At 46.6% G+C, this 26898-nt stretch overlaps 1 protein-coding gene and 1 non-coding gene across 2 annotated transcripts in view; both read left to right on the forward strand.

Moving 5' to 3' along the window:
- Positions 1–26898, forward strand: part of USP4 (ubiquitin specific peptidase 4) — a 776462-nt gene that overhangs the window by 707173 nt on the left and 42391 nt on the right. Inside the window, exon 20 of the mRNA XM_085625029.1 lies at positions 1799–1902. Coding sequence (XP_085481155.1) covers positions 1799–1902 — 104 coding nt within the window. The remainder of the gene's footprint in view (positions 1–1798; positions 1903–26898) is intronic.
- LOC146797834 (U12 minor spliceosomal RNA) lies at positions 12016–12170 on the forward strand. The gene has a single exon (XR_014969347.1). It is a non-coding gene; the product is annotated as a U12 minor spliceosomal RNA (small nuclear RNA).

The raw sequence follows: 26898 nt of genomic DNA on the forward strand, positions 1-26898 counted from the left end.
AGGAAACAACGTAATTATGGATTCTCTCGACACCTTTTACTGCCAGAGGTACTGCAGAGAAAAAATTCCAGGTCCAGTCTGGCGCCTCGGGAGGATTCTAAGGTGAGGAATATGTGGCTAGATCCTGTCTCTGCCAGAAAAGGCATTACCAATGGTAAGTAACTTGTCCTACCAGTCTGACAATCCCAGAATTGTGAAACTCTTTTTAATTAGCTGCTAATATGTGAAAAACATTTTGAATAAAAAACTGACTCTTTACCTAAAAGAAAAATTTAAATTGTAATTAAATTATTATATATTTTGTAAGTGGATAGGCAGAGGATTTTGGGTAATAATTAAAATTTAGAAATCAATTTAGGTAGTTTGTTTTCTTTTCCTTCCTGGTCATGAACGTGAAGTAGTAACAAGCTGGAAAGCTAAAAAGAGAGAAGGAATGAGATGTAATATAGATTTAAGTTCAAGGAGACGTAAACATGAGGAAAGGGTTGGGTCATCATAGACATTACATTGATAAACCTAAGTGAGAACGGAGAAAGGGAGATTATTTGTGTTTGACTACTAGGTTGTGGTAGAACAGAAAAAGTTAAGAAAGAAGGCTACTGGGTTCTCCCGTCTACCAAAAAGTGAGGAAGAAGGAAGCAAGAAAGTGATATGGTGCTGGCCTTGGGAGCAAGAGGGAATAGGGTGCAAACATTCTTTTTCTATTCATACTTTTTATTTTATTTTTTGAAAAAGGAAATTTGGGGTGCAAGAAATAAGAAAAGAAGCAAAAAGTAGTTAGAAGAATGTAAATGAACAATAGTTACCATGTTAGAGAGGTCAACATTGTGAATGCCATTCATACTGAAAAATGCCATTCTTCCTTTGCAAAAGAGGTTCACCAAAACATGTTCCTCACACCAGCTTTTCGTCGTACTCCCAACACCCTTTGAGCATTACTTCCAGCCATAGTACTTGAAACAGAAAGGCTGGAATAAGAATAGCGGCTGCCTCTCTAAGCATATCACGCTGAGCAATAGCTGTTCCTAAGTGGTTGGGCACCCATTTGTTAAACTAAGTCAAAGGTTGACCTTTTTACAGAGCAATGGAAGTACTATTTTGACAAAGTACCAGCTATGTCAAGAAGTATAAAGCATATTAATCTGTTAAAGGTCAGTCCTCGACAGCTGCATTTACATAAAGTAGCTTTTACTGGTTGCACTAATCCTAGACAATCATTTATTCTTCCTCGAAGGATCCGCTCGTATCTTTTCCAGTGTGTTTTACTTTCTACTAGTTTGGTAATCAAACACCGAAGACTGAGCTGTACATCGGAGAGAAAGAATTAGTGGAAAGGGGAGAAGTGACTAGGAATTCAGCAGTCACTAAGGAGATTGATTTGGACTCTGTCTACACGCTTTCTCATTGTATGTGCATCTGGTTACAGCATATTTTTTCTTGGTACAATTTATTAAATTGTGTTACTCCTCACATGTATTTCTCAGTTAAGTTGTTTGTTTTCTGTTTTGTTTAGCTGTGACTAGATGTGCATATGCAAAATATAAGTGGCAGTTATTCTTGCAGATTGATAAGTTATCAATTCTTTCCACAATGTGCACACTAGACTTTATTTCTGAGAACGGAAAATATTTGCAAATAGTTGCTTTATATCATCTTCAAAGTTATTGCTGAATGCTCTCTCAGGCCTTTTTTGTGCTGCTGCCTATTGATTAGTAGTAGAGGAAGCAAAATTAGACATTGGTTGACAATCAATGTGCATTATGCCTGCTATAATGTTAATATTTCTGGTTCTTTTCAGCAATTTACAGATGTCTAGCTTTGTCTGTGATCCAAAGGCAGCACCCTATGTTTATGACCTCATAGCTGTTTCAAACCACTTTGGAGGAATGGGAGGAGGCCACTGTAAGTACCTTAAACAAGGCGATTGATTGGGGATTGTAGGGGTTAGGGGAGGATGGTCTCTATACTGAGTTTGTGTTGTCTTTCACATACATTGATGTTACTAGAGTTGAGATCAATTGCCCTTTGCCCTTACTTGCTTTCTCAGGAGCGTTTGCCCTTTAACCCTTCACCTTGGGATCATCAAGCAAACTGAAGATAATAGTCTATACAAAAATGATATGGTTTCTCTTTCATGCTCTGCCCATTCTTTTCCTCAATCCATTTTCCTCTAAATTAATCACTATGCACAATCTGCAAAAACATTTTAATTTGAGTAATTATAAATATAGGTGTATATGATACTTGCAGTAAGTGCTGTGATGATTGAATAGCATGTCATTTTAGTGTTCCTTACCCATGTTAATGGAGGAAGGATAGATTGATGGCTGAAAAAAACATACTTAAAAGTTATGTATATTTTTCAATATTTTAGTTATACAAACATAAAGTAACTCAAGTTTGTCTCTTTAAATTATATTGTGTTTTATGGCGTAAGACTTTAATTGACTTGGCTGTCGGTTTCTGAGATCATGGATAGCTGCATATAAAGACAAACTAATTTAGCTCAGTCACCTGATAAATCATTTCCTCCTTGTTGAAAAGACATGGTCACAACAGTCCCCTACCTAACATGCCATTTATTTATTTCCCTTCCGTCACAGTTAGTTGAGAAAAAGGTCCGTCTTCAACAGTGTCTGCTCTCACTGAAGCCTCCTCCAACATGGCCTCTGCCAAATCTGCTCCGTCTAGGCTGTAAAAGAAGTACAGACCCTCCAGAGCAGGACCTACTTTTTGTCCACTCAGACCCTCCCTTTATTCTGTGGTCATCCTGGCGGCAAGGAAACAACATTCCACCACTCTTCCGTCTGCAGTGTCACCAGACAATGGGGAGTAAAAAAAATTGAACTCATTGGGGTTTGCGGTACAGCTGCCACCACCATGAAGAGGCAGCAAGTGCATCGGCTCTCCTGGGCAGATACGACAGAGCCGTGTGGAAGTCTACAAAAATGTGCAGACAACCTCACTAGAGATAAGAGACGACTACCTCAAAGTGGTCAACGTGGCCATGATGATCTCCAACCAAATCATTAGTGCTGCTGCTGACCCATCATAACTAGCAGCAACAAATTCTTAACCTTCCATTCTCAGGATCCACACTATTCGGCTGAAGGCAGTAGGTCTCGAAAAGCTGAAAGAAAAGCAAAGGCACACCTACAAACCTTGCCAACAGCTTTTTTAGCCACAGCGGGTTCAACTCCTTCACTGGTACCAAGGTAGTCAACAAAACCAACCGCAGAGAACTTAACAGCAGTAGCGTCATCAGCCTAGAGGAAGAGCCACCCAACTGCCTACTCGGGGGGGGGGGGGGGGGGAAAGCCTGCAGCAGGCTCTAAGCAATGAATATACTTGCCTTTCTTCCGTCACCCACTCCGGTAGGGGGCAGTATCTCTCACTTCCTAACAGAGTGGCACACAATATGCCTAGATATTAAACATTGTATGGAATGGGTATTGTCTCAGGTTCACTGTATATTCCACCAAAAACATCCAATCACCATCTACAGATTTTGTGCTAGGAAGTAAACCTACTTCTGCAGACGTATGCGGTGGAGACTATTCATCCCAAACAGGGCACATGCATTTATTTTCGCTATTTTCTGGTGAAAAAGAAAGGTCTCAGAAATGAGTTCAGACCCATTCTTGATATGAAACAAGCCAACATGTGGATTCAAAGAGAAAAATGTAGAGTGTTAGCACTGCATCAGATCTATCCCGGATACACCAGTGAGACTGACTGTTTGATAGACCTCCAAGATGCGTGCTTTCATGTCCCAATAGCCAAGAAACATTGCAAAGTCTTGAGGTTTGTTGTACGTCAAGATCATTACCAGTGCATAGCACTTCCATTTGGCCTTCGATAAGCCCCAGAACTTTCTCAAAGTGCATAGCAGTGGTAGCCGCACAGGTAGAAAGCTCAGAGTTTTCATCTACCCATATCTAGATGACTGGTTCATCAAGGCGTCAACACCTCAAGAAGCCCAACTACTTTGCCAGTTGACCACCAATTCTCTCCAACTATTGGGTCTGCATATCAATCACACCAAGTCAAACACTACTCCAGTCCAAACGCTGCATTACTTGGCAGCCTCCATCAACACCATACAAGCAAGAGTGTATCCTTCGGGGGGGAGAATGTTATCAGTTCATCTGAAGTGTCACTCTCTCATGAAAGTCTCTCACCTCACTGCAAGAACAGTGTTATCTCTTCTCAGCTTGATGGCTTTATGTATCTTGCTGACCCCGGACGTCTGTCTCCACATGCGACCTCTCCAAGATTGTCTCAGAGATCAGTGGGACCAACGTAAGGGCAGTTGGGAGGACAAAATCACACTTGCCCAATGCAAAGCAGTTTCTGAAATGGTGGTGCTCTCCCACAAAAATGCCATTTCGTCCAGGTGTCCCTTCCCAGGACATAGTAAATGCCTTGCTATTAGAATGGGTAGCGCAGATGGATCACCTTCAAATCCAGGGAACATTGTCTCCGAGAGAGGACTTATCACAATGATCTCCTCGAGCTACAAGCAGTTTTTACCCAGAAGTGATGGCTTTTCTTCCTTCCTTCAAGACACAATCCGTGCTTGTTCAGACGGACAACCATGTACTATCTCAACAAGCAGGGGGAGAACAGGATCCAGACCTTTGTATCACGAAGCCCAGACGTTTTGGAAGTGGCTGATAGCCAGAGACCTGCTGATCACTGCGACCCATCTCCCAGGTGTTCAAAATGTTCAAGCAGACTCCCTAAGCAGAGTCCTTCAAGAAAACCCGAATGGGTCTTTCACTGCGATGTCTTGCAAAATATTTTCAGATTGTGGGGTGCTTCACACATAGATTTATTTGTCACTGCAGAAAACAAAAGATGCCCAGGCTTCGCCTCCAGTGACAGTGGCAAATGCCCGATGGATCGACTGGCCCGGCAAATTTATCTATGCCTTTTCTCCGATTCCCCCGATCCCATCATTTCTCATCAAACTGTCTTACTCAAGGGCCAGAATGATTTTGATTGTTTCGGAGTGGGCATGTCATGGGTGGTTCATAGATCGGAGCGTCCACATCTCAAGCTGCCAAGCAGACTGGATCTTCTCAGGAAATTTGGAGACCTGATGGTTCACACCAACCTCTCCTCCTAGAGTTTGGCAGCATAGCTCCTGAGCTAGTTCAGTATGGGCATCTGAACCTTTCACATAAATGCATGAACAGTCTCAAGGAGGCTTAACAACTTTGAACATGTTCAGCGTATTTATTCAAACAGAAGAGGATTTGCATTTCGTATTATAACAAGAACATGAATCCAACGACCTGCCAAGAAGGTGCGATTCTTCCATACTTACTTAATTTGGCCAAATGTGGCTTACAATTTTCTTCAATAATTTTTCATTTGGCGGCCATTACTGCCTACAGAAAATATCCTTCACAAACCTCTTTTTTCAAAATTCCTGTTATAAAAGATTCTTTTAGAGGGTTTGAAAAAGGTTTTTCCTCCCATAAGGCGCCCATCTCCTCCCTGGGAGCTCAATATAGCCCTCACGCCTCATGCAGGCTCCTTTAGAGCCCATTAACAAATCATCCTAGCCACATCTCTCTTGGAAAACTGCTTTCCTCATAGCAATCACATTAGAATGCAGAGTTAGCTAAATCCAGTCGTTATACTCACATGAACCATACACAGTGTTTCATTCCAGTAAGGTGGTCCCCCAAAATCCCTTCCTAAAATCATTTCAGGCTTTCACGTAAATTAGACCATTTCCTTACCCATTTTCTTTCAGCACCCTTCCACACTTGCGGAAAGGCCTCTCCATTTCCTAGACGTTAGTCGAGTTTGAAAGTTTTATCTGGACAAGACAAAACATATCCGAAAGTCGGACCAATTGTTTGTGAACTATGGACCGGCCTGTACAGGTCTAGCCATGTCCAAACAGTCCATATCCCAATGGATAGTATCTTGCATTCTATTATGCCATCAAACGGCAAAAAAGGTTTTGTCTGGTAGAGCTAAAGCACACTCCACTAGATGGAAAGTGGCTACTGCTGCTTTAATGAGAAATGACCCGATAGCTGAAATTTGTAAAGCAGTTCTGTGGAGATCTGATCACACGTTTACCAAACATTGTTTGGATTCAGATGCTAGAAAAGATGCTTAAGTAGGACAGGCTATCCTGAGAAATGTATTTGCTTGATTTGGTCGTTCCTCTGTCTTTTCCACCGCTCTTGGTGGGGATGGGCTTACTACTCTATTCAGTGCTTATGACTGTCAAAGGAGATCTCCTGAGAGGGAAGGAATGGGTTCCTCTCGAAGGAATCTCCATTAAAGTCATAAGCAACCCTCCCTACTCCCCGGTAAAGATGACAGAGGTGATTCTTGGACCTATCTGATAATGCCACATCTCGTCAAAAAGAACTGAAGCAACTACCACCTGCTGGGCATGATGGGATACTGGTGGTCTGTGGGCCCTTAAAGACGCAGACACTATTTTTGCACTCACATAATGGCAGCCTATAGGGCTACACTGTCCTCTTTTCCTTCATCTTTCCCCTTTTAAAAAGGGTTTGTGAATTTGAAATTAAGCATTCTACCAAAGCACTTGGCCTTAAAAAATAAAATAATAAATATACACACGCACACACCCACGCACACACCTCTACACACCCACGCACACACCTCTACACACACACACACACACACACACCCACACACACCTCTACACACACACACCTCTACACACACACACCTCTACACACAACCTCTACACACACACACCTCTACACACACACACCTCTACACACACACCTCTACACACACATCTACACACACACACACACACACACACACACAGCTACCCCTCTACACACACCTCTACCCCTCTACACACACCTCTACCCCTCTACACACACCTCTACCCCTCTACACACACCTCTACCCCTCTACACACACACCTCTACCCCTCTACACACACACCTCTACCCCTCTACACACACACCTCTACCCCTCTACACACACACACCTCTACCCCTCTACACACACACACCTCTACCCCTCTACACACACACACCTCTACCCCTCTACACACACACACACCTCTACCCCTCTACACACACACACCTCTACCCCTCTACACACACACACCTCTACCCCTCTACACACACACCTCTACACACACACACCTCTACCTCTCTACACACACACCTCTACCCCTCTACACACGCACCTCTACCCCTCTACACACACACCTCTACCCCTCTACACACACACCTCTACCCCTCTACACACACCTCTACACACACCTCTACCCCTCTACATACACACCTACACCCCTATACACACACCTACACCCCTCTACACACACACCTCAAGTTCTGAAAAAGATCCACCAAGACCAGGCCCAAGTCATTCTCATCACTTTAGATTGGCCGAGAATAGCGTGGTATGCCGAACCTTCATCTTCCTTTCAGGCCTTCTCTCAGAGTCGTGCGGTGAGGGAATGGTTCTCTGTCCCAATCTCCAAGGACTCTACCTACATGCTTGGAGATTGAGCGGAGACATCTGAGTTCTTTTCAGCTGCCGTCGGAGGTTGTAGATGTCATCTTATCAGTGCATCGCCATTCAACCGAATCTGCCTACTCGGGCAAATGGAGCAAACTTGTTGCATGGTGTGCAGAGCATAATGTGAACCTCTTTCAGACCTCCGGTCCTGTAATACATACTTTCTCTGGCTCAAATAGGTTGTGCGTTACACCATGTCAAGACATATTAAGCTGCCTTTATTTGCATTCCTCTGTCTGCCAGACCATAAATTCCCTATCGTCATGCGTTTTTTAAAAGGGGCTGACAAATATGCTAACTTCAACTCCCTTTGTTGTGCCTCAGTGGGACCTTAATTTAGTCTTGACTTTTCTTATGGGGATGCCATTTGAGGCCCTACATAGTTGTCCCTTGAGAATGTTGACTCTCAAAACTGTGTTTTTGATAGCTATTTCATCTGCCAGATGGTGAGTGAGTTGCAAACTATTAGTTCTCATCCTCCTTTTAGCTGTGTTTGCCATGACAAGTTAGTTTTGAGCACCATTGTTGCTTTCCTACCAAAAGGGATGACTTCTTTCCATCTGACTCAGTCCATAGTCCATTCCCCTTCCAACCTATTGCCCCTGCCTCATCCCTCAAAAGAGGAGAAGTGGTTGCATTGGTTCTATCCTAGGCGGGTGGTCAACTTGTCTTTGGACCAAGGACATCTGAATGACTAGATCTTCGTTGTGTACTGCGGTGCTAAGGGTAAATCTGTTCAGCAAAGGACCCTCTTGAGGTGAATCATTCTTTACATCAAAACCTGGTATACTTTGGCCAAGGAAGAACCACCAGAAGGTATACGACTTCACCCTTGCCAGAGGCCTCCCCATCACAGAGATGTGCAAGGCAGCGACGTGAGCATCCTTGTATACTTTTGCCAAGCATTACTGCCTGGATTTCAAGGTGCTGAGGAACAAACAATATGCCAGATCTGTTCCGCTGGATTTCCTTGTCTATCCATCTATCAATCCTCCTCCTAGGGTGGGGTATTGCTCTGAAACTTGTTCTGCAGGTGAGGAATCTGCTGGTAGAAGAATCATCCAGAAGAAAGAGTTACTTGCCTGTGGTAATGATCTCTCTGGTGGATATTCGATCTGTCTGCAGATTCCTCACTAACCCACTTGCCTCTCTGTTTGATGGATGAATTATAAACAAAGTTAATAAGATCCTATTTTTTCTATTGCTACTGCACTACTCTGTTGTCAATCTGTCTGCTTGCCTTGCAGGCTTGGGAAAAAATGGATGGAAACATGTCCTTGCCCCAGTGCGGGCGCTTTAGGGCTTTGGGTTCATCATCTGACGTCGAATAAAGCCAGCGGCTCCCACCGGCGATGTGAGAGCTCTAAAGTATTTGGATCCAATCTGACGCCTTGGGTAGTTGCAGGTGTAAAACCTATAGGTAGAGTATCCGCTAGAAAGATTGTTACTGAAAATAAGTAACATTTCATATCTGATAAAAACATCTAGCCGAGGATTCCTTACCTTGAATTATTCCAGTTGCCAGAATTCGGAAAATTATCTACAGCAGTACCACCATTCAGCGTGGGTAGAGGGTGTTGAGCGACTCTAGCGATGTTGTCCACGAGAATGACATCAACATAGTCCATATAAGCCCTCCCTGACGCTCTGGCGTCCATTTTCTTTCTTTCAGTGCTTCCAGCGCATATCCGGAGAGCGGTTCCCTGGGCTGTTTTGTCGCCTATCTTGATGTTTTTGTCGACAGAACAGTGTCTTTTTTTTTGTTTAAATGTCCTCGGGGTTCAAACCCTGTGGGTCCTGTGTACAGCAGATGTCAGCACAGACCTTTATAATATTTGTATGTGGTGTCTTGGCGAACACCATGATTCCGAAGATTGTGACTTCTGTCGCCAAATTCGGCCAAAGGCGTTGCAGGAACGCTGCATGAAGCCCTTGGCGTGCAGTTGTTGCAGGCTCCAGGTAGCTCACGGTCTCCTTCTCATTCCAAGGAATGCTGGAGAGCCTGCTCCAGAAGTCCTTCCTGTGGGCGACCATCAACCTCGATGTCCAGTGGTAAGTTGCGACATAAGCGGTCGAAGTCGCTGTATTCCCTGGCTTTGCCATGTACGCGCAGCGTCTGATTCCCATCCCCGTCCTCTGATTGAGGAGTCTGGTGAGAGTCTATCCCTCTGGTGTGCATTTCAGCCCCAAGGAGGTCAGAGGAGACTTGACTGAATCCATGCCGGCGGGGTGTCCTTTGGTTCAGTTAGGCCCTCTGGTTCTGCAGTGGGATCCTTGTTGGCTCCGGTGCACAGCCCTTCGGGGTTCCCACCTGTGATGCCAATGTCTTATCAGCCAGCTCCAATGTCGGTGGGCCGATTTACGCTACGTCATCTCTCCTCTCTGACGCCGAAGCTTCACCACATTGATACCGCACGGCGTCAGGGGCAATGTTGGTGGTGCAGTTCACCTCGGACATCTTTCCTCCTTTGAAGGAGTCACCTACTGTTTTTTCTTCAGGAGAACGGGTTTTTGGAGGGGTAGGAGAACTAATGGGGTTTATTCAACCCATCAAGGACTCGAAGTTAGTTGGCTGTCTGAGCTGGGTGAGACTAGTGGTCTTGAGTCCTCCCCATCCATGGGCTTATTTTCTCCTCCTGGCTGAGCTACAGAGGTTACCTCCACTTTTGCTCAGCTTCTGAGGAGGGTAGCTGTGGTTCTGGAGCTGCAGCTCCTTTCTGTGGAATTGGCTGTTGACTCATTAATTGGGGTGCTTCATCAGGGCCAAACGAGGGATTGAGTCTGTGCTCCCCTACCATGAAGCCCTATATGGTATTTTGATGGTTTGGGGCTAAATCCACTATGGGGGACCCTGTGGGACCTGTCTACAGCTCATACCATCCTACTCCCGGGTACCCGGCCTCCCCTGATTTCAGGCTTCTCCTAGCGTCCCTCCGGACAAGGAGTTCAGGAATCTCGATATGAACTTGGGCGATATATTTTTTCTGCCAACAGTTCAGCCTTGCCGTCACTTAATATCGTTTGTGTTCTGAGTTGGTTTACTCACACGTTGTGGGGTGCGGTCTTGTGCCTGCTCCCCTCGCTTCTGATGAGACCCTGAACAATCTTACCCAATCACTCCATGGTGACCAGCAAGCAGCTAGATTGATGATTCAATGCTGCATGGATGTCACTGGTTCTATCAAGTGAGCTATGGCTCATCAGTAGCACTTCACCATTGTGTCCGACTAACCAATTCTGTTTTTTCAGAGGCTGTTCAATCCACATTGGTGGACATGCCTTTTGATATCTGTTTGCTGCTCATGCTGTTCCGCCTTACAACGTTTCCAGAATAGAATCTTAAAGTTTTTTATTTTTTTTTACCTTCTGCCTCATTCCTACCGTACTAGGCTTGTACGGGGAATGGTCAACTTGATTTCTTTCACATGAGCCCTTCTAGGGCAATGCCCATTGGCTTTTCTTTTCAATCTCCACCTACGGGTGGTACCCGGTGAGGGGCACCTGCCCTCTGCAGTTATTTTTTATTACTTCTTAAACTGTTGATGACAGGTTTTGGTTCCCGTTATTTGGGACATGTATTACTTTGTGGCCCTATTGGGTTTCAACGTCTGTTGATGCAAAGTACTGTTCTTCTTTCCTGAAATAGTTTTTTCTACCCAAGTTCTGATTCTATTTAAGGTATTTTGTGTATTGTGCGGATGCACTGTTGCCTTGTTCCCTGTTCTTCAGGGAACATAGTCGGTATGCGGCATTCCTATATATGTTTCTGGGTCTTTAGTATCCCGTATAGGGGACTTCAAATGATGTGCTTTTGATAAGAAAGAGCAATGGCTTTCGGCTTGGCACCGACCTGTTTCTCTCCCCCCCCCCCTGTTTTGTCTAGTGCACTTCTCTTCATAAGCCAGAGTTTTTTCCTTACACTCCATCTGGTGTCCTTTCCTAGGCGACGCAGGGGATGGGGATATAGTCCTTGGCCTATGGTACATTTTCTGCTCCCGCGTTAGGATGTATTCCTTCTTAAATCTTTTTCATGTGCTACCTCTTGCTATGCATTGGTACGAGGGGCTCCTGCCACTTCTTTCTCTCGAGGCTCCATGTGGAAGTACCTTGTACGTATTTTGGCTATAGGTGGATTACTCTTCCGACCCTTTCTTTCCTGTGCCACTGTTTGACTATCGTTAATCTACTTCTACCCTGCTGGTAGCTGTTGTTGTTTTTAGTTTTTGGGTAATGTTTGTACCTTGTTATAAACATTTGAATGACCCTTCAGATACCAGATGTCGCCTTCTAACCTTTTATGAGATTTATGGCTGTTTTTTATGTTACGTTTGTTCCTAAACATGTGTTCCTTGACCATCGTCTCTCTTGGGATTGGGTTGTATGGTGGTTTGTTGATCCTTTCAGATTCCTTTCATGAGAGTTTCTTTCAATTCTCGTGAGCTGTGATAAGGTTCCAACCCTTGGGGGTTCGTTATGCCTTGAACTAATGAGTAAGGAAAATAACGATCTTGAGTGACGCCAGGATCCTCACTCATAATGTAAGAAGTTTTGTTGAATGGGCACAGGTAGGCCTGTGGAAAATAGAGAGTACTTTTGCTTGTGGATTTTTTTCTCTCTCTCCCTTTTCTTCCTTTGGAAGAGGTAGGGTTAGTTCTCCTCCATAGACATGGTATTCTATAGGTATTTTGCTGTATTTAGTTTATACCTGCTGGCTATTTTATGGGTCCTCTCTCCTTTAAAGATGTTTCTTACCTGGCCTAAATGCTTATTGTGCTCTTATGCACTGCAAATCCATCTGTTACTTCAGCTTTTTCATACCGATCTTTTGGTTTCAGACCTCCACCATGTGGCGTTGGTCTTTGCACAACTATTTACTCTGTCTTTTGTCCTCTGCTTCAGCCAGGGTCCCCTTTTTCTGTCTAATATTCTTTCTCCTGGGATGGAGACTAGTTATTGCTAAATGCCTTATGTGTATTGGCCTTTGTTCAACTTGATCTTTTTACAGACCCAGATAGTGGTGTTTTTTTCTCTATTCTAGTGGGGGTTTTTCACACCTGCTGTTTTCTTTCTCAGTTTTCTGTCAGCACCCGATTATTGCCATTCATTCAGTCGTGTTGTTTTAGGTTCGACTGCTATTATTTTTCTTGTGTGTGTGATATCTTCCACTCCCTCCATCCTTTTATAAGGTACCATGTGGCTGATTGCCAGCTTGCCGTTGTCCTATCTTAGGTCCATAACCGATCTTGTGAATGATACGTACCTTTCTTGGGGGGGGGGGGGGGGGTGAATATGTATATGTGTATTTATATACCAAGTTTCTCATCCTCAAAATGTATATTTTCATACATTTATATATTTTATACAGCTCTTGATATATTTGGATATATTTTAAGTCCTGTTATGCTGACTTTCTTAGGAGAGAGTACATTTGAGCTTACGTGGCTGCTCCTTTATTTGTTTTCGGGTGACTTTCACTTGGCCATTGCATATGCCCTTGCTAACCCTTTCTCCTCTGTGGTTTCTATGTTAAATCGTTCCTAAGTGATAACTTCTCTCTGACACAAGTGGTCAATGCCAATATGTGTTATTGTTTCGCAATATTCTTGATGCATTCATTGGTGCTCTCTACATTGTTGATGTGCTCTGAGACCCCCTCTGCCCCCACCACTTTTTCTGTGATTCTCAGGGCAGGTTCAGCTTGAATGCTTGTTTCTATGGCAAGGAGCTCAGGCTCAGAAATATTGCAATTTGGTCCTTGGCCTTTAGCCCTATACACTAATGGTCTGGATACCATTGGGGGATATTATGTGTTCTTTTCCAAAACTTCCTTATTCCTCTGCTGTGAGCGCTATTTCCCGTGTTTTTCCATGATTATGGATTTCAGTTCCGTAGAGGTTTTCCACAATCTTTCTGGTGGGACGTCTCCTTTCCTCACCTACATTCATAGACAGCTGGTCTCTTTCTCTCTCATAACAGACAGGTTAGTTGTAGTAAGGGATTGTAGGAGCCTGGCTTAGTATATGGTGCACACTTATTTGGGTGAAGCACCCTGCACTAATCCAGACAACCCTTATGGTGATTTTAGTGGTCCTAGACAACCATAGAAAGCCCTCTAAGTGGTAGTTGTGGAGAGCAGCCTTCAGGATTTGTCCCGAAGGAGTGTACAGCAGCTTGTTTTACCAGTACTAATTATATAGTGTAGGTTAAGTGAAAAAGAACCACACAGTGTAGTTATAAAAAATATATATTTATTATAAACACTAACACATTTCAATTTCTGATGGATACATCTGCCTGTGGCTTCCTCACCTTTTGAATTTACCCCAGCGCCAGCATTCCACAGAAACTTTTTCATAGCTCTCCCACGTCAACGAAGATATCACAATAGCACGGCTCCGCTCGCGACTTCGTATGACGTCACTGGAGTCATAAGAAGACCTCGTCGGCGTGCTGACGTCAGTTCCCTTTTTTCCTAGCCATCGACGTGTAACGGTTTTTATGGGACTCTCCATTTCTTGTAGGTTTACATTGTTTCAGTTTCAATCTGTGGTGTAGCAGTGTGATGGCCACACAAAAGAAGTCAGGGTTCAAGCCTTGTAGGGAATCTGGGGGTCATATGTCCATCACGGACCTTAACGAAGATTGCCTTTGGTGCCTGTCGTTGGATCACAACGTCAAAGGATGTTCGTCTTGCCTAAGGATGAATCCGAAGGTGCTTAAGTAGAGGGAGACGAAGTTATTCATGGCCCAGGCGAGAAAGGAGAAGAGAGGCCACAAGAGATCCAAGTCTAAGTACCTCAAGGTCGTCTAAGAAGCACAAAAAGAAGCGTCGTCATGGGTCCCGGCATAGTTCTCCGAAAGACAAGTCATCGTGGTCTGCTTCTCTGGTCCAGCGGCATCATGGTAAAGATGACATCTCGTTGTCTTCCTCACCTTCTACGCAGGTGACTCCTGTCCATTCTCTGGCTTCAAGGGATTCGCCGGCGCCCAGAGAGAAGTCTCCTGCACCTCTGGCTTCACCTGCTCCGGGGTCCCTGCTGCTGCAGCCACAGCCCTTCTCACGGCTACTGTCGGATCCAGACCAGGGAGCACCGGATCCGTACCCACCTTTTCAGAGTCCGGGTGCGGATCCGTCGCATTTTTTTAATGCGATGTTTGGCATGTTTGCCAAAGCGGTTAACCCATCCCGTGGGTCCGTTCTCCTATAATTTGGGCATCCTCCAACATTATGCCCAGGCACCATTCGTGCCTTTCGTGCTGATGACTCCGTCATGGCATCTCCCGGCGCCGAGATTCTCGACGCTGATCCCGCAATCTCCGGCGCAATATGGTTTTGGGCTGACTCCTTCCCAGCTTCGTGCGGCACCGCGGACTGCTACTGAGGGTCCTCCTTCGGCGCCGATGTCACTGATTCCGAAGATGCGCTCCAGGAGGGAGGCCCAGAGGCTGCTAGAAGAAGAGGAGTTCCAGGGACAGCAGGACCAAGTTGAGGAGGGGGAAATTCTTGCCTCTGTGGATGACTTTGAGGGTCTTCAAGAGCCCAATGGTTTAGACACTTGCCCTGAGTGGGAACTTCCTTCCCCTAAGCAAGGCTCCATATCACACTGTTATCATTAAGGCTACTGGCCTGTTGGATATGCAATTGCCCACAGCAGAGGTCAGGTCTAACATTCTGAGGACTGAGATTTTGCACTTCCCTTCAGTGGTAGAGTCTGTGCTCCCATTCAATGAGGCATTAACTGAGCCGATTTTGGAAGTGTGGCAGAAGCCTATGTCTGCCACGGCAGTTTCCAGAGCAGTGGCAAGACTCTATAAGGCTGCTCCAGGGGATTTGGCTTTTTTAACCTCACACCCTTTACCGTAGAGTTTGGTGGTTTAGGCTCCATGTTCGTCCAAACAGTCAGCAGGATCCTTCCCCTCTACCCCGGGGCATAGGGATTCCAAAATGCTGGAGCAGTCAGCAAAAAAAGTGTTCTCTTCAGCAAGCATGACCTTAAAATCTACAAACACCACATGCTTGTTGGGAAGATGCATCCACGCTTTGATGGACCCAGCAAAAGAAGTGGCTCCTGAGCTGCCGGAGGATGTTCGAGGTCACTTTCTGGGGCTGTTGACTGATGTGCAGTCTGCAACCCGTCAGGTGATTCTGTCAGGTCTGGATACAGTGGTCCCAGTCACCAGGGTGATGGGATCTTCGGTGGCTACAAAGAGGCACGCCTGGTTAAGAGGTTCGGGGTTTTTTTCCGGATGCCACTCTGCTTGATCTTACTTTTGATGGTTCGAGGCTCTTTGGGACAAAAGCGGATTCTGCTCTGCAACATTTCAAGGATAGTAGGGCTATTGCAAGATCCTTAGGCCTGCAGTCCCTGCCTAGGGGCTATGGTTACAGGAGATTTCGTGGATTTGGGAAGGCGGCTTCATTTCGAGGACGTCAGCAGCAGGAGCAGAACCCCCTGTACAAATCGTACAGAGGGCAGGGAAGAGGCTGTCTGTGGGGGGCTGCCCGGCAACGGTCGTCCTCCTCCTCCTCCTCCTCTCCTGTACCCCCCTCCCCCGTCCCCCACTGGTTCCACAGGGAAGCAGCTCTCGATCCCCCATCTTGGAGCATGTTGGTCCTGTGGCAGTCCAGGTGTCCCATTTTCTACAAAATTGGAAATCTGTTACATCAGATCTTTGGGTTTTGAATCGTGTAGAAAATGGGTATGCCCTGCCTTTCCAGGAATTTTCCCCTCTTTACCCTCCTCGCCAGGGCTGTTGTTCGGACGACCGTCTGTTGCTCCTGCAGCAAGAGGTCCTATCCTTGCTACAGAAAGGTGCGATAGAGGTGGTTTCGGAGCAGGTAAGGGGTCAGGGGTATTACACCTGATATGTCCTGATCTCCAAAAAGGACTGGCCTGTGAGACCGAACCTGTACCTCCTGGTCTTGAATTTTTACTTCAGGCATGAGAAGTTCAAGATGTTGACCCTAGCTCAGGTTCTTCTAAAGCTGCAGCTGGAAGACTGGACGGTGTCTATCGATTTGCAGTAAGCGTATTCCCACATCCTGATCCTGAAGTCGCATCGGAAGTATCTCTGGTTTACAGCTGGATCTCAACACTGCCAGTTTGCGGTCCTTCAGTTCGACCTTACTTCCGCACCTTGGATCTTCACAAAGGTGATGGCAGTGGTGGCAGCTCATCTCAGAAGGTCGGGGATTCTGGTATTCCTCTATCTGGATGACTGGCTGCTCAAAGCGAAGTCTCCAGATTTGGTGCTGCATCATCTGCAAATAACGGCTCGGCTGTTAGACTTGGGTTTCTCGGTATATGTACCCAAATCTTACCTGGTGCATTCTCACAACAACCTGTTCATAGGGGCAGTACTGGACATTACTGTGAATCGTGCCTTCCCGCCTCCTCAGAGGATTGTAAACATCCAGGGTATGATTCTGTAGTTTCAAGAATAGGCAGAAGTTCCAGTCCTGAAGTCTTATGCCTGCTTGGTCTGTTTGCTTCCTGCATACTATTGGTCAACCCTGCAAGCTGGCATATGAGGGCACTCCAGTGGTGCCTCCACAGGCAGTGGTTTCAACACAATGGAGATCTCAGGGAGATGGTCAGAATCACCAGAGAGACTGCGGTGGATCTGTTATTTTGGAGTATTTCAGGCAATCTGGCTCAAGGGAAGCCATTTCAACCTCCTTCTCCAGTGGCCACAGTGATAACGGATGCCTCCACTCTGGGGTGGGGTGCTCATCTGGGGGATCTGGAGATCAAGGGTCTTTGGTCTTCAGAGGAACGATTGCTTCATATCAATCTTATAAAATTGCGGGGGATTCGTTTGGCTCTCAAGGCCGTTCTTCCCTCCCTTAGCGGTCAGTCGGTGCTGGTCCTGACAGACAACACTACCGCGATGTGGTACAACAACAAACACAGAGAAGTAGGGTTGTATCGTCTCTGCAGAGATGCTCTGCGTCTTTGGTCCTGCTCTCAGGACCATCGGATTTGCGTAGTTGCAAATCATCTGGCCAGTGTGCTGAATGTGCGTGCGGACAGTCTCAGTTGGCAATACTCGCCCGATCACGAGTGGCATCTACATCCGGAGGTGGTATACCACACATTTTCAAGATGTGGGGGTTTACTCAGTTGGACAGGTTTGCCACTCACTAGAATGCGCACTGCCCATCGTTCTGCAGTCTCCAGTATCAGATTCGGGGAGCGTTGAGGGATGCGTTTCAATTAGATTGGAGTATTTGACTTTTGTATGCGTTTCCTCCCATACCCTTTATTTCCTCTGGTTCCAAGGAAGATTCGCCAAGACCTAGCCCAAGTCATATTGATCAGCCCGGATTGGCCAAGAAGGGTGTGGTACACAGACCACCTTCATCCCTCATCTCACCCTCCGCTCCGTCTCCCTCTCAGGGCAGACCTCGTCGCAGGGGCAGGTTCTACCTCCAGAGCCTGCTCCTTCATGCCTGAGCCTGCACCTTCATGCCTGGAGATTGAACGGGGCAACCTGAGTTTTTACTCTCTCCCACCGGATGTGGTGGATGTTATTTTATCGGCCAGAAGACACTTCACCAAATCTGTTTATTTCTGTTGATGAGCCAGATTTGTTAAGTGGTGTGGAGAGAGATCAATTGATCCCTTGATGGCCCATTTATCAGATGTTCTTAGCTTCTCACTTTCCTTGGCTCAGCCTTCCTTTGTTTGCCAGACCAGCCATCTAGGTTCAAGTCTCCCATAGTTATGAGGTTCATTAAGGGCTTCACTAATGGATTTCCTCCCACTCCCTTTATTATGCCTCAGTGGGACTTAAATTTGGTTCTGACTTTCTTGATGGGTTCTTCCTTTGAGCCTCTTAATAGTTGTCTGATTGAGGCGTCTCACATTCAAAACTGTTTTGTAGGTGCCATTACATCTCTGCCAGGAGGGTAAGTGAGCTTCAGGCTTTCAGTTCTAAGCCTCCTTTTACAACCATCCATGTAGACAAGATGGTTCTTACGACCAGATCTGCTTTCCTGCCTAAGGTGGTTACACCTTTTCATCTAGGGCAGTTTATCACCTTACCTACCTTCTATTCTCCCCCCTCACCCTTCCAAGAAAGAAGAGAGCCTTCACCACTTGCACCCTAGAAGGGCGATCAGCTTCTACTTGGACAGAACCAAGGACTTGAGGCTGGAGAATCAGCTCTTTGTTGGTTACATGGAAATAATGAAGGGCAAAGCTGTCCACAAGAGAATGCTTTCTAGGTGGATCATCTTGTGCATCCAGATCTGCTACGCCTTGGCCAATAAGGAGCCGCCTGAAGGTATTAGAGCTCATTCTATTAGAGCGAAGTCTTTATCTTTAGCTTTAGCTAGAGGTGTCCCTGGGGTAGACATCTATAAGGGGGCAAAATGGGCCTCCCTCCACACTTTTGCGAAGCATTATTACTTGGATTCAGTAGTGGGGAGGGACGGCCATTTTGCACGTTCTGTGCTGCAGGATATTTTGGTATAAGTAGGTGAACAACCTCCTCTGGGAGAGGGACTGCTTGCTTGCTTTGTAGCGAGTCAATTGGTTGGGCTTGATCTTCAGAACTCAAGACAGGAGGGTTAAAGGCAGAAAGGCATACAAGAGTCTCGAGCGGCACTATCTGGAATGTGTAACCAATAGTCTTTTTGAGAACTCTAACACTAAAAATGTGGACATTGCTGTTCTTGACGGTGTCGAAAAGATCAGGTCCGTGTTCTCCCCATTGCTGAAAAACGCCTTTCGCTACTTCCAGGCGTAACAGCCATTCGTGATCCGCAAGGCATCGACAACTGAGTTTGTCCACCCTAGCAATCAGAGATCCCGCCAGATGGTTCACGACGACAGAAATTCTCCGGTCAGTCAGCCACTTTCAGAGGGGCAGAGCCTCCTGTCATTGCACCTAAGACTCCACTCTATCCTGCTTGTTGCAGTACCACAAAGCTGCCACTGGCCTAAACATGGTCTAGCCGCCTCAACTGCAGATCTTCTGCGGTCTCCTCTTTATCCTGGATAGTACCCGATAGGTACCCATGGTGATGTGCCAAAAGGGATTTCATGTCTCACTGCAGAGCCCGCATGAGCTGTCTTGCTTGTTCAACTACCGAATGCAGGAGGCTAATAGTCCCAGCAGCCTCCACGCCATACTCGCTGAGATCCAGGACCAAGGCTGAAACATTTTGATCAGAGCCGAGTGTCCTGGACTCCCCACTCCAGTGGGAAGGCAAAAAACTGCACTGTAACCAACCTAGGTCCAATTAACAGAGTCTGCATGAAAGTCAGTTGTGGCTCCGACAATTTGATAGTGAACCTCAATGATGTCAGGAGGTTTGCAGTCTTAGACCTAATGGCGCCAGCCCGCCTTCAACAACCAGTAGTCAAGGTACAGGAAGACTAGTACATCCAACCTCCAAAGGTGCACTGCAACCACCACCATCACTTTCGTGAACACACAAGGTGAACTTGTAAGGCCAAAAGGAAGCACTGCAAACTGTAAAATGCTACTGGCCCATGGTAAACCATAGGTAATGTGTGTGGGCCTTTACAGATGGGAATATGGAAATATGCTCCCTGCACATCCAATACCACCATCTCTGGGATCCAGGACAGACCAGACCTTGGTTAGCTTGAGTATCTTGAATTTGTCCTTCAGCAGGAAGGCATTGAAAAGGCGGTGGTCTCAAACAGGATGAAGGCCTCCACGTTTCTTAGGCACAAGCAGGTAGCAGGATAAACACCCAGTTCTTACTTCAGAGGCCGGAATTCTCTCTATGGCTTATTTGGCAATAAGGGCCCGTTTTTCATGCTGTGTGATCCATGTTGATGGAGGTAACCGGTATGGCAGGGAGAAAGAAATGGGAGGGTATCATTCTGCTTGACGAGTTGGAGGACCCATGCTTCCGAAGTGATGACTTGCCATCCTTGGAGAAAATGTCTGATTCCTATTGTGTGGTTGTATGTCGAAGAGCAGTGAAAGGAGTGAAACTGCTGAGGAAATTGCCTGGTACCATTGCTTAATCTGAGCCAGTGGTTTCCGGTGCTCCACACCAGCACTTAATTGTCAACAGCTCCACTTATGACAGTATGCCACAAGGTGGCGCTGTTTGCCTAATTTGAAGATGAGCACAACAACAATGGTTTATTAATTCAATATACGTAAAAATTACTAATACCTGCCGCCAAAGCCATTCTTAAAGCTTTGGGGCCCTGGAATAGTCTGAATTGTCACGCATGTAAGAGTGTGATGGTTAGTAGTTCAGTTGGTGCGATCACTGGCATGGCGCAATGGGTGGTGCAAGCTGCAGTGACTTACTGACAGGGGCCCTGGCAGTTATTTTGTTGCAAATTAACACAGGTACAGGCTGACAGCCACTGTTAACGCTCACCGGCATGAATTTCATTAAAGTGTTCTAGGCAGAGTCCGCTTTCTTTTCAAAAAGGTGACAGACATCAAATGACATGTCCAATGAAGATGTCTGGACATCTCCTGAAAATCATGTAGATCTCACCCAGGCCTGGTGTTGAAACACCACACTCATGCCCATTGTCTGACCCGAGCAGTCCGTTGTGTCAAAGCTAGGCCTTCTAACGAATTTGATTGCATCCTGGTCGTCCAATATGGTTCGGACTAACGACACCCATAGGACATCTGGAACTGCCGGCAGCATTTGAATTACTACGTTGCATAAAGCAAAACTGTAGCAGCCTAGGAGTTACGTGGCACTTAGTGAACGTAAAGCAAGACTAGCCAATGAAAACATGTGCTTGCCAAAAGTTTCCATGCGTTTAGACTTCAAGTCAGAAGGAATCTTGGGAAAGGCATTAAGGTGACTGCTTGTGGATGCATGGACCACCAGGCTCTCTGGCATAGGGTGTCGTATTAAGGTTTCAGAATCGGCTGGTGCCGATCTTTGGCAATGAGCTACCTTGCCTGTTGACTGGTGGCCCAGAGCATTGCTTTTCTTAAGTGCCTATATAGCAAGACCATTCAGAATGGGAAGAGAGTAGGGCTGTGAGTAAGCTGTGGGTAGAGTATCTACCGGGGACATTGTAATGAACCAAAAATAACTTGTTCTTCTGGTGGATACCTCTACACGCAGATTCCTCATCCTATGAATATGCATAATAGTAACCCCAGGAAGATGGTTCTGAGGTAAGTATCAGTTAGGTCTCACAGCACGAACCATTTCTGCTGACCAAAGAATAAAGGCAGTATTGCTTGATGAAGAGTTGGACGAAAGCCCAGGTAACAGCCAAATAGATTTCCAGAATGGGAATGCGTCTGGAAAACTCTAAACGAATATAAGTTCCTTACCTTAGGTAATGTCTTATTTGGTAGAGACAGGATCTAGCTGCAGATTCCTTATCTTTAAATTATCCCAGGCACCATACTGGATCGGGGAAAAGTTTCTTCAGCAGTACCTCTGCATCAGTAGAGGGCGTCAAACGACTCCGTAGCAAAGTTGTACACTGGATGTGACATTGACAGAGTCCATATAAGCCCTCCCCTGACGTGCTGACTTCTGTTTCTTCTGTGACTTTTTTGCACTAAAAACGCAGAGCCCCTTATAGAAACTGCTTAAGGAAACATTGTGCCCAAAAACAATCACCCTTTTGTAAAACAAAAACAAAAAATAATAATTTAACCGAATGATAGTCATGAGAATACTGAGAAAGGGATTTGGTAGACAAAAAGATAAACCAGTTCGCAGAGCGGGAAGATGGATGGGTTGGTAAGGAATCTGCGGATAGATCCTGTCTCTACCAGATAAGGCGTTACCGAAGATAAGTAAGTTATTTATCTGATAGATACATCTAGCCACAGATTCCTTACCTTTACATTAGATACCCAAGCAATAGCATCTTTGGAGTAGGGTTTGCGAACCGATCCCTCTAAAGATCCCTGTATGAAGGTAGTATCCTTCTAGCATGTTTACCCCCACTTTTTGACCGGTGTTATGCTGTTTCTGACTAGTCTGACTGGGATCCTGCTAATCAGGACTCCAGTCACTGTTCTGTCTCCCTAAATTGGACTTGGTAAGTACTTTTGATACCTTTTTAGTTGGCTACTGGTGTACCCTTCTAAGTCCCTAGCATATGGTACTAAGGTACCCAGGGCATAGGTACACCAGGGTTCTCCCATGAGCTGCAGCATGTATTGTGCCACCCACGAGAGACCACTCAAACTGTGACTACAGGCCTGCCATTGCAGCTTGTGTGAACAGGTGCTTACACCACTCACAACAGATGTAAGTTTCCTTATATCTGAGGTCTCTGCAATTAAACCCTATAAGTCACCCCTAAGGTAGGTCTTTCAATCCTGAAGGCAGGGTGCTTGGTTATAAGTGTGAGGGTGCCCTGTATGAGCAGGACACCCCCTACAAACCTAGGAGTCGATTCTCCCTGCTTTGTAAGTTTGATCAGCCATTTTAGACATATAGTGGACATCAAGTCAATTACGAGATGTCAAACATGTTGGAATCCTACTGCAACACCGATTCCAGTGTTGGATATAGGATCCCATGCACTGGGGGGCTCCCCGAGGGACTTTGTTGGATTTCCCTTTGGTAACCGAGACTTCATATGGGAATACCCCTGTTGCTCCTGGTCTCGTAGTCCTGCCAGTCTTCTGCGTCATCTGTGCCTGCGCTCCATACAGGTTCTTCTCCAAGCCTGTGGGCATCCAAGACATTCAGAGGAATCGCCCTTGTAGTGAAGGAGTCACTCCCCTGCATCTGCAGACACCGCAACTAAGTTGACCAGTCTGCTGCTCCTGACTTCCTTCAGACTTTGCAAGGCCCAGCAACGAAGGTCATGCTTCTGTAACTTCCTTCGAGGCCTGCACTGACTTCTTACCTAGTTTGAGGTCCAGTATCCCTCATCAGAGCCGATGGAACAGAAACCCTGTGCACCACGTCAACTTGCTGTTGACTCTTCTCCAGAGATCTTCGGGCTCTAAGAAGCTCCAGTCTCCAGCATCTCTTGCTACCAAGATCTTCGTCCTCACCGCATCCTCTGCACCGTCTGCCTGCATTCTTGGTGAGCTACTCTAGGTCCTCCTGTGACTCCTGTTCCATCTACCTGTGGGTCCTCTTGAGGGTCTTCTTGGCTCCAGTGGGCTCCCCTGCTTGCTCGGGGCCTGCTCTGACTCTCCTGCACTTGGTGATTCCCTTGGACCTTGCTGGTCCCAGCACCTTCTTCGTTTTCCTAATCTGTTGCTGCTGCCAAGGCTTGTTGGTGCTCCGACCGGACACCGACCACCAGGCTCTCGACTTCCGAGGTGGGACAGCTCGTGAACAGCTCCTGGTCTTGCACAGCATCGCCTAGTCCTCCCAACTGCAGCACAAGGTCACCATCAACTCTCCTGCATCTTCGTTCATCGATGGTCATTGGTCTTCCGTGCCTCCTGGTCACTCCCAAGTGGCATAGACTCTGTCCCCCCTTTTCAGGTACTCCTTGTCAAGAATCTACCCTTGGATTCCACCGGACTCTTTCACCTCCTTCTCCAGCGGCATCTTCACTGAAGTCCTCCATTTTGGTCTACGGCGGTTTCCGACATCACTTCACACCTATGCACCCCGCTTTCCTGGTGTAGGTGTAGGTATCCTGGTTCCTGGGGTATCCGCAGGTGGGGTGACTCTCCAGCCTTCCATCTTCTACGGGGTTTCTTAAGTGTCCTCTAGGAAGGGTCCTTCTTAAAAACTTCAACCGCAACTTGCCCATTGACTTGTATTGATTACGCGGTCGTGTTACAACTCTGCACACAGCCTCTGTGGGGTTCCTGGGTACTTACCTTGGGTGATTCCTTGGGTCCCCGGCCTTTCTAAGTCTTCTGGGTCGAACCCCGACTTAGGTCATGGTTCGCATTCCACTTCCTTAGTATATGGTTTGGTCGCACCCTGGAGACCTCTGTGAATTTGTGCTACTTACCTGTTCTATTGTTTTTTTTTTTTTTTTTTTTTTTTTGAAACCGTTTATTACATCCATAAAAAGGTTACAGTTATGGGCCTACAACCGCACGGCCGGCCGCTAGAGCATCACAATTATAGTACATACAGACAGTAAAAGTCTCTCAGCGGTGCACAGTAGAAACACAGGAGTAATCAACGGTGCAGGCCTCACGGCGTCCTGCCACAGAGTACGGTTTCATTTTAAAGACTAACAACAACAACAAAAACCACAACTGCAAGGCAACCCAGGATTCAAGGTGACAACACTTGCTCCATAGTGGGGGATCCAGATTGGCAGGAAAGATCTGAAGAGGGGGATGGGAGGAGATCAAGGACTGGGGGGCCGCGTGCCCGCGGCCAAGCAAGGGGGTACAGCTAGGGAGACGGAGCAGGCGAGGCAGCCGGCAGCTGTGGCGGCTCACAAATGCCCCCACGGTAGGCGTTCCAGGGGCCCCAGATTTTCACCCACGCCCCAGGCTTACCCCTCGCCACATACACCACCTTTTCACGGAACATACACCAATCCATGTGCTCTTTCCAGGCCAACACCGCAGGGGGCCTCTGGGATCCCCACAATTGAGCAATATCACGTTTCGCTATCATGTATCCCAGAGTCACCCACCGCGTCTGCGGAGCCGAATAGTCATTCGGTTCCCATACATTCAACAAGCACCTCCTCGCTTCAGGCAGCAGCGCTACACGCGTGACCACACGCAGGACCTCATGCACACCACGCCAGAATCGCTCCACCTTCGGGCACTCCCACAGTATATGCATAAAAGTCGCCAACGCACCACAGCCACGCTTACACAGTCCGTCCACGGCAAAACCCATGCGTAGAAGCCGTGGCCCCGTCACGTAGACCCGGTGAAGGATCTTGAGCTGGACGAAACGAAGGCGAGCCGGGATGGCCACCTCTTTTGGTGAGGCCACCGCGGACATCCAATCCTCGTCGTCCAGCTCCAGCCCGTCGGCCACCCAAGCCTCGCGTAAACTAGTTAACAGGCACGATCTATCATTAATCAGCTTCTTATATATGAGGGAGATCGTGCTGTCCGGGACATGGCCATCTAGCACTCTGTCCTCCAGGGGGGAAGACTCCGGAATGGATGCAACATCCGGGAAGACGGAGCCCAGCGCATGGCGGACCTGTAGGTACCGAAAGTACTCACTGCCCTGCAGCTGGAACTCCGCCTGCAGCGTCTCAAAAGTTTTGAATCCCCCCCTCGTCCAGAGATCCCCCACTGTGCTGATTCCGATCGTGTCCCACTTCTCGAAGCCCTTTGATGTCCACAGGGAGCCCAGCCTCTCGGAGGCATACAGTGACCTGTTCTATTGTTGAAGTATTCTGTGTATTGTGATTATATATCCAGGTAGGATATGAGCAAGTTACTTGCCTTTGTTAATGCTTTTTCTGGTGGATACAGTATCTCTGTGGATTCCTCACATTTTGAATGTACCCCTGCACCAGCATTCCACAGAAACTTTTTCATAGCTCTCCCACGTTGACGAGGACGTCACAATAGCACGGCCCCGCTCGCGACTCTGTATGACGTCACCGGAGCCATAAGAAGACCTCGTCGGCGTGCTGACGTCAGTGCCATCCATTTTTATCCGTGCCTTCGAGGTGAACGGGTGGACCGACAACATATCGCAAGTATGCACAGTATGCAATATATACCGAAAAATACACAGTATATGATTGAAAGAAGAAAGAAAGTAGGGAAAGCTAAAGCCAAGACATTTCCTAGCGGCAAGGATCATAACAATGCGAATGACAAAGAAATACAAGAATGCCATGCGCAAAAAACTTTTCAGTATACGTAAGGTAGACAACGGGGAGGAGGGTGGGTCAGTGAGGAATCCACAGGCAGATACTGTATCCACCAGAAAAAGCGTTACCGAAGGTAAGTAACTTGCTCTTCTGATGGATACATCTGCCTGTGGATTCCTCACCTTTTGAATTGAATCCCAGCAAGGACTTGCCATGGGTACTGTTAAAGGCTATTTGTCAGCTACTTTGTTTAAATCACCTGTTGTGTTCAGATTTCTTAAAGGTTTACAGTAGGTTTCAGACGAAGCCCCTTGGAATGCCTCAGTGGGCCTTGAATTTGGTTCTCACTTTTCTAATGTGTACCCTCTTTTGAGCCAGTGCATAATTATCCGCTAATACTCTTCATCATGAAAACTATCTTTCTGGTCGCAATCATGTTAGCTCATTGCATGACTGAGCTGGAAACACACTCCATTCAGCCACCTTACATGACATTCTTTCCAAACAAACTGGTTTTGAGAACTTGGGTAGCATGGTAAAGCAGAATACAGGCTGCTCCCATCACACTAGGTGGGTTCACACTGTTAGTATCCTAAAATTATTTGAGGGCTGTCTCTACACTTCAAAGCCCCTGTCTGGT

Source organism: Triturus cristatus, chromosome 9 (assembly GCF_964204655.1).
Source record: "Triturus cristatus chromosome 9, aTriCri1.1, whole genome shotgun sequence".
In the NCBI taxonomy this organism is placed as follows: Eukaryota; Metazoa; Chordata; class Amphibia; order Caudata; family Salamandridae; genus Triturus; species Triturus cristatus.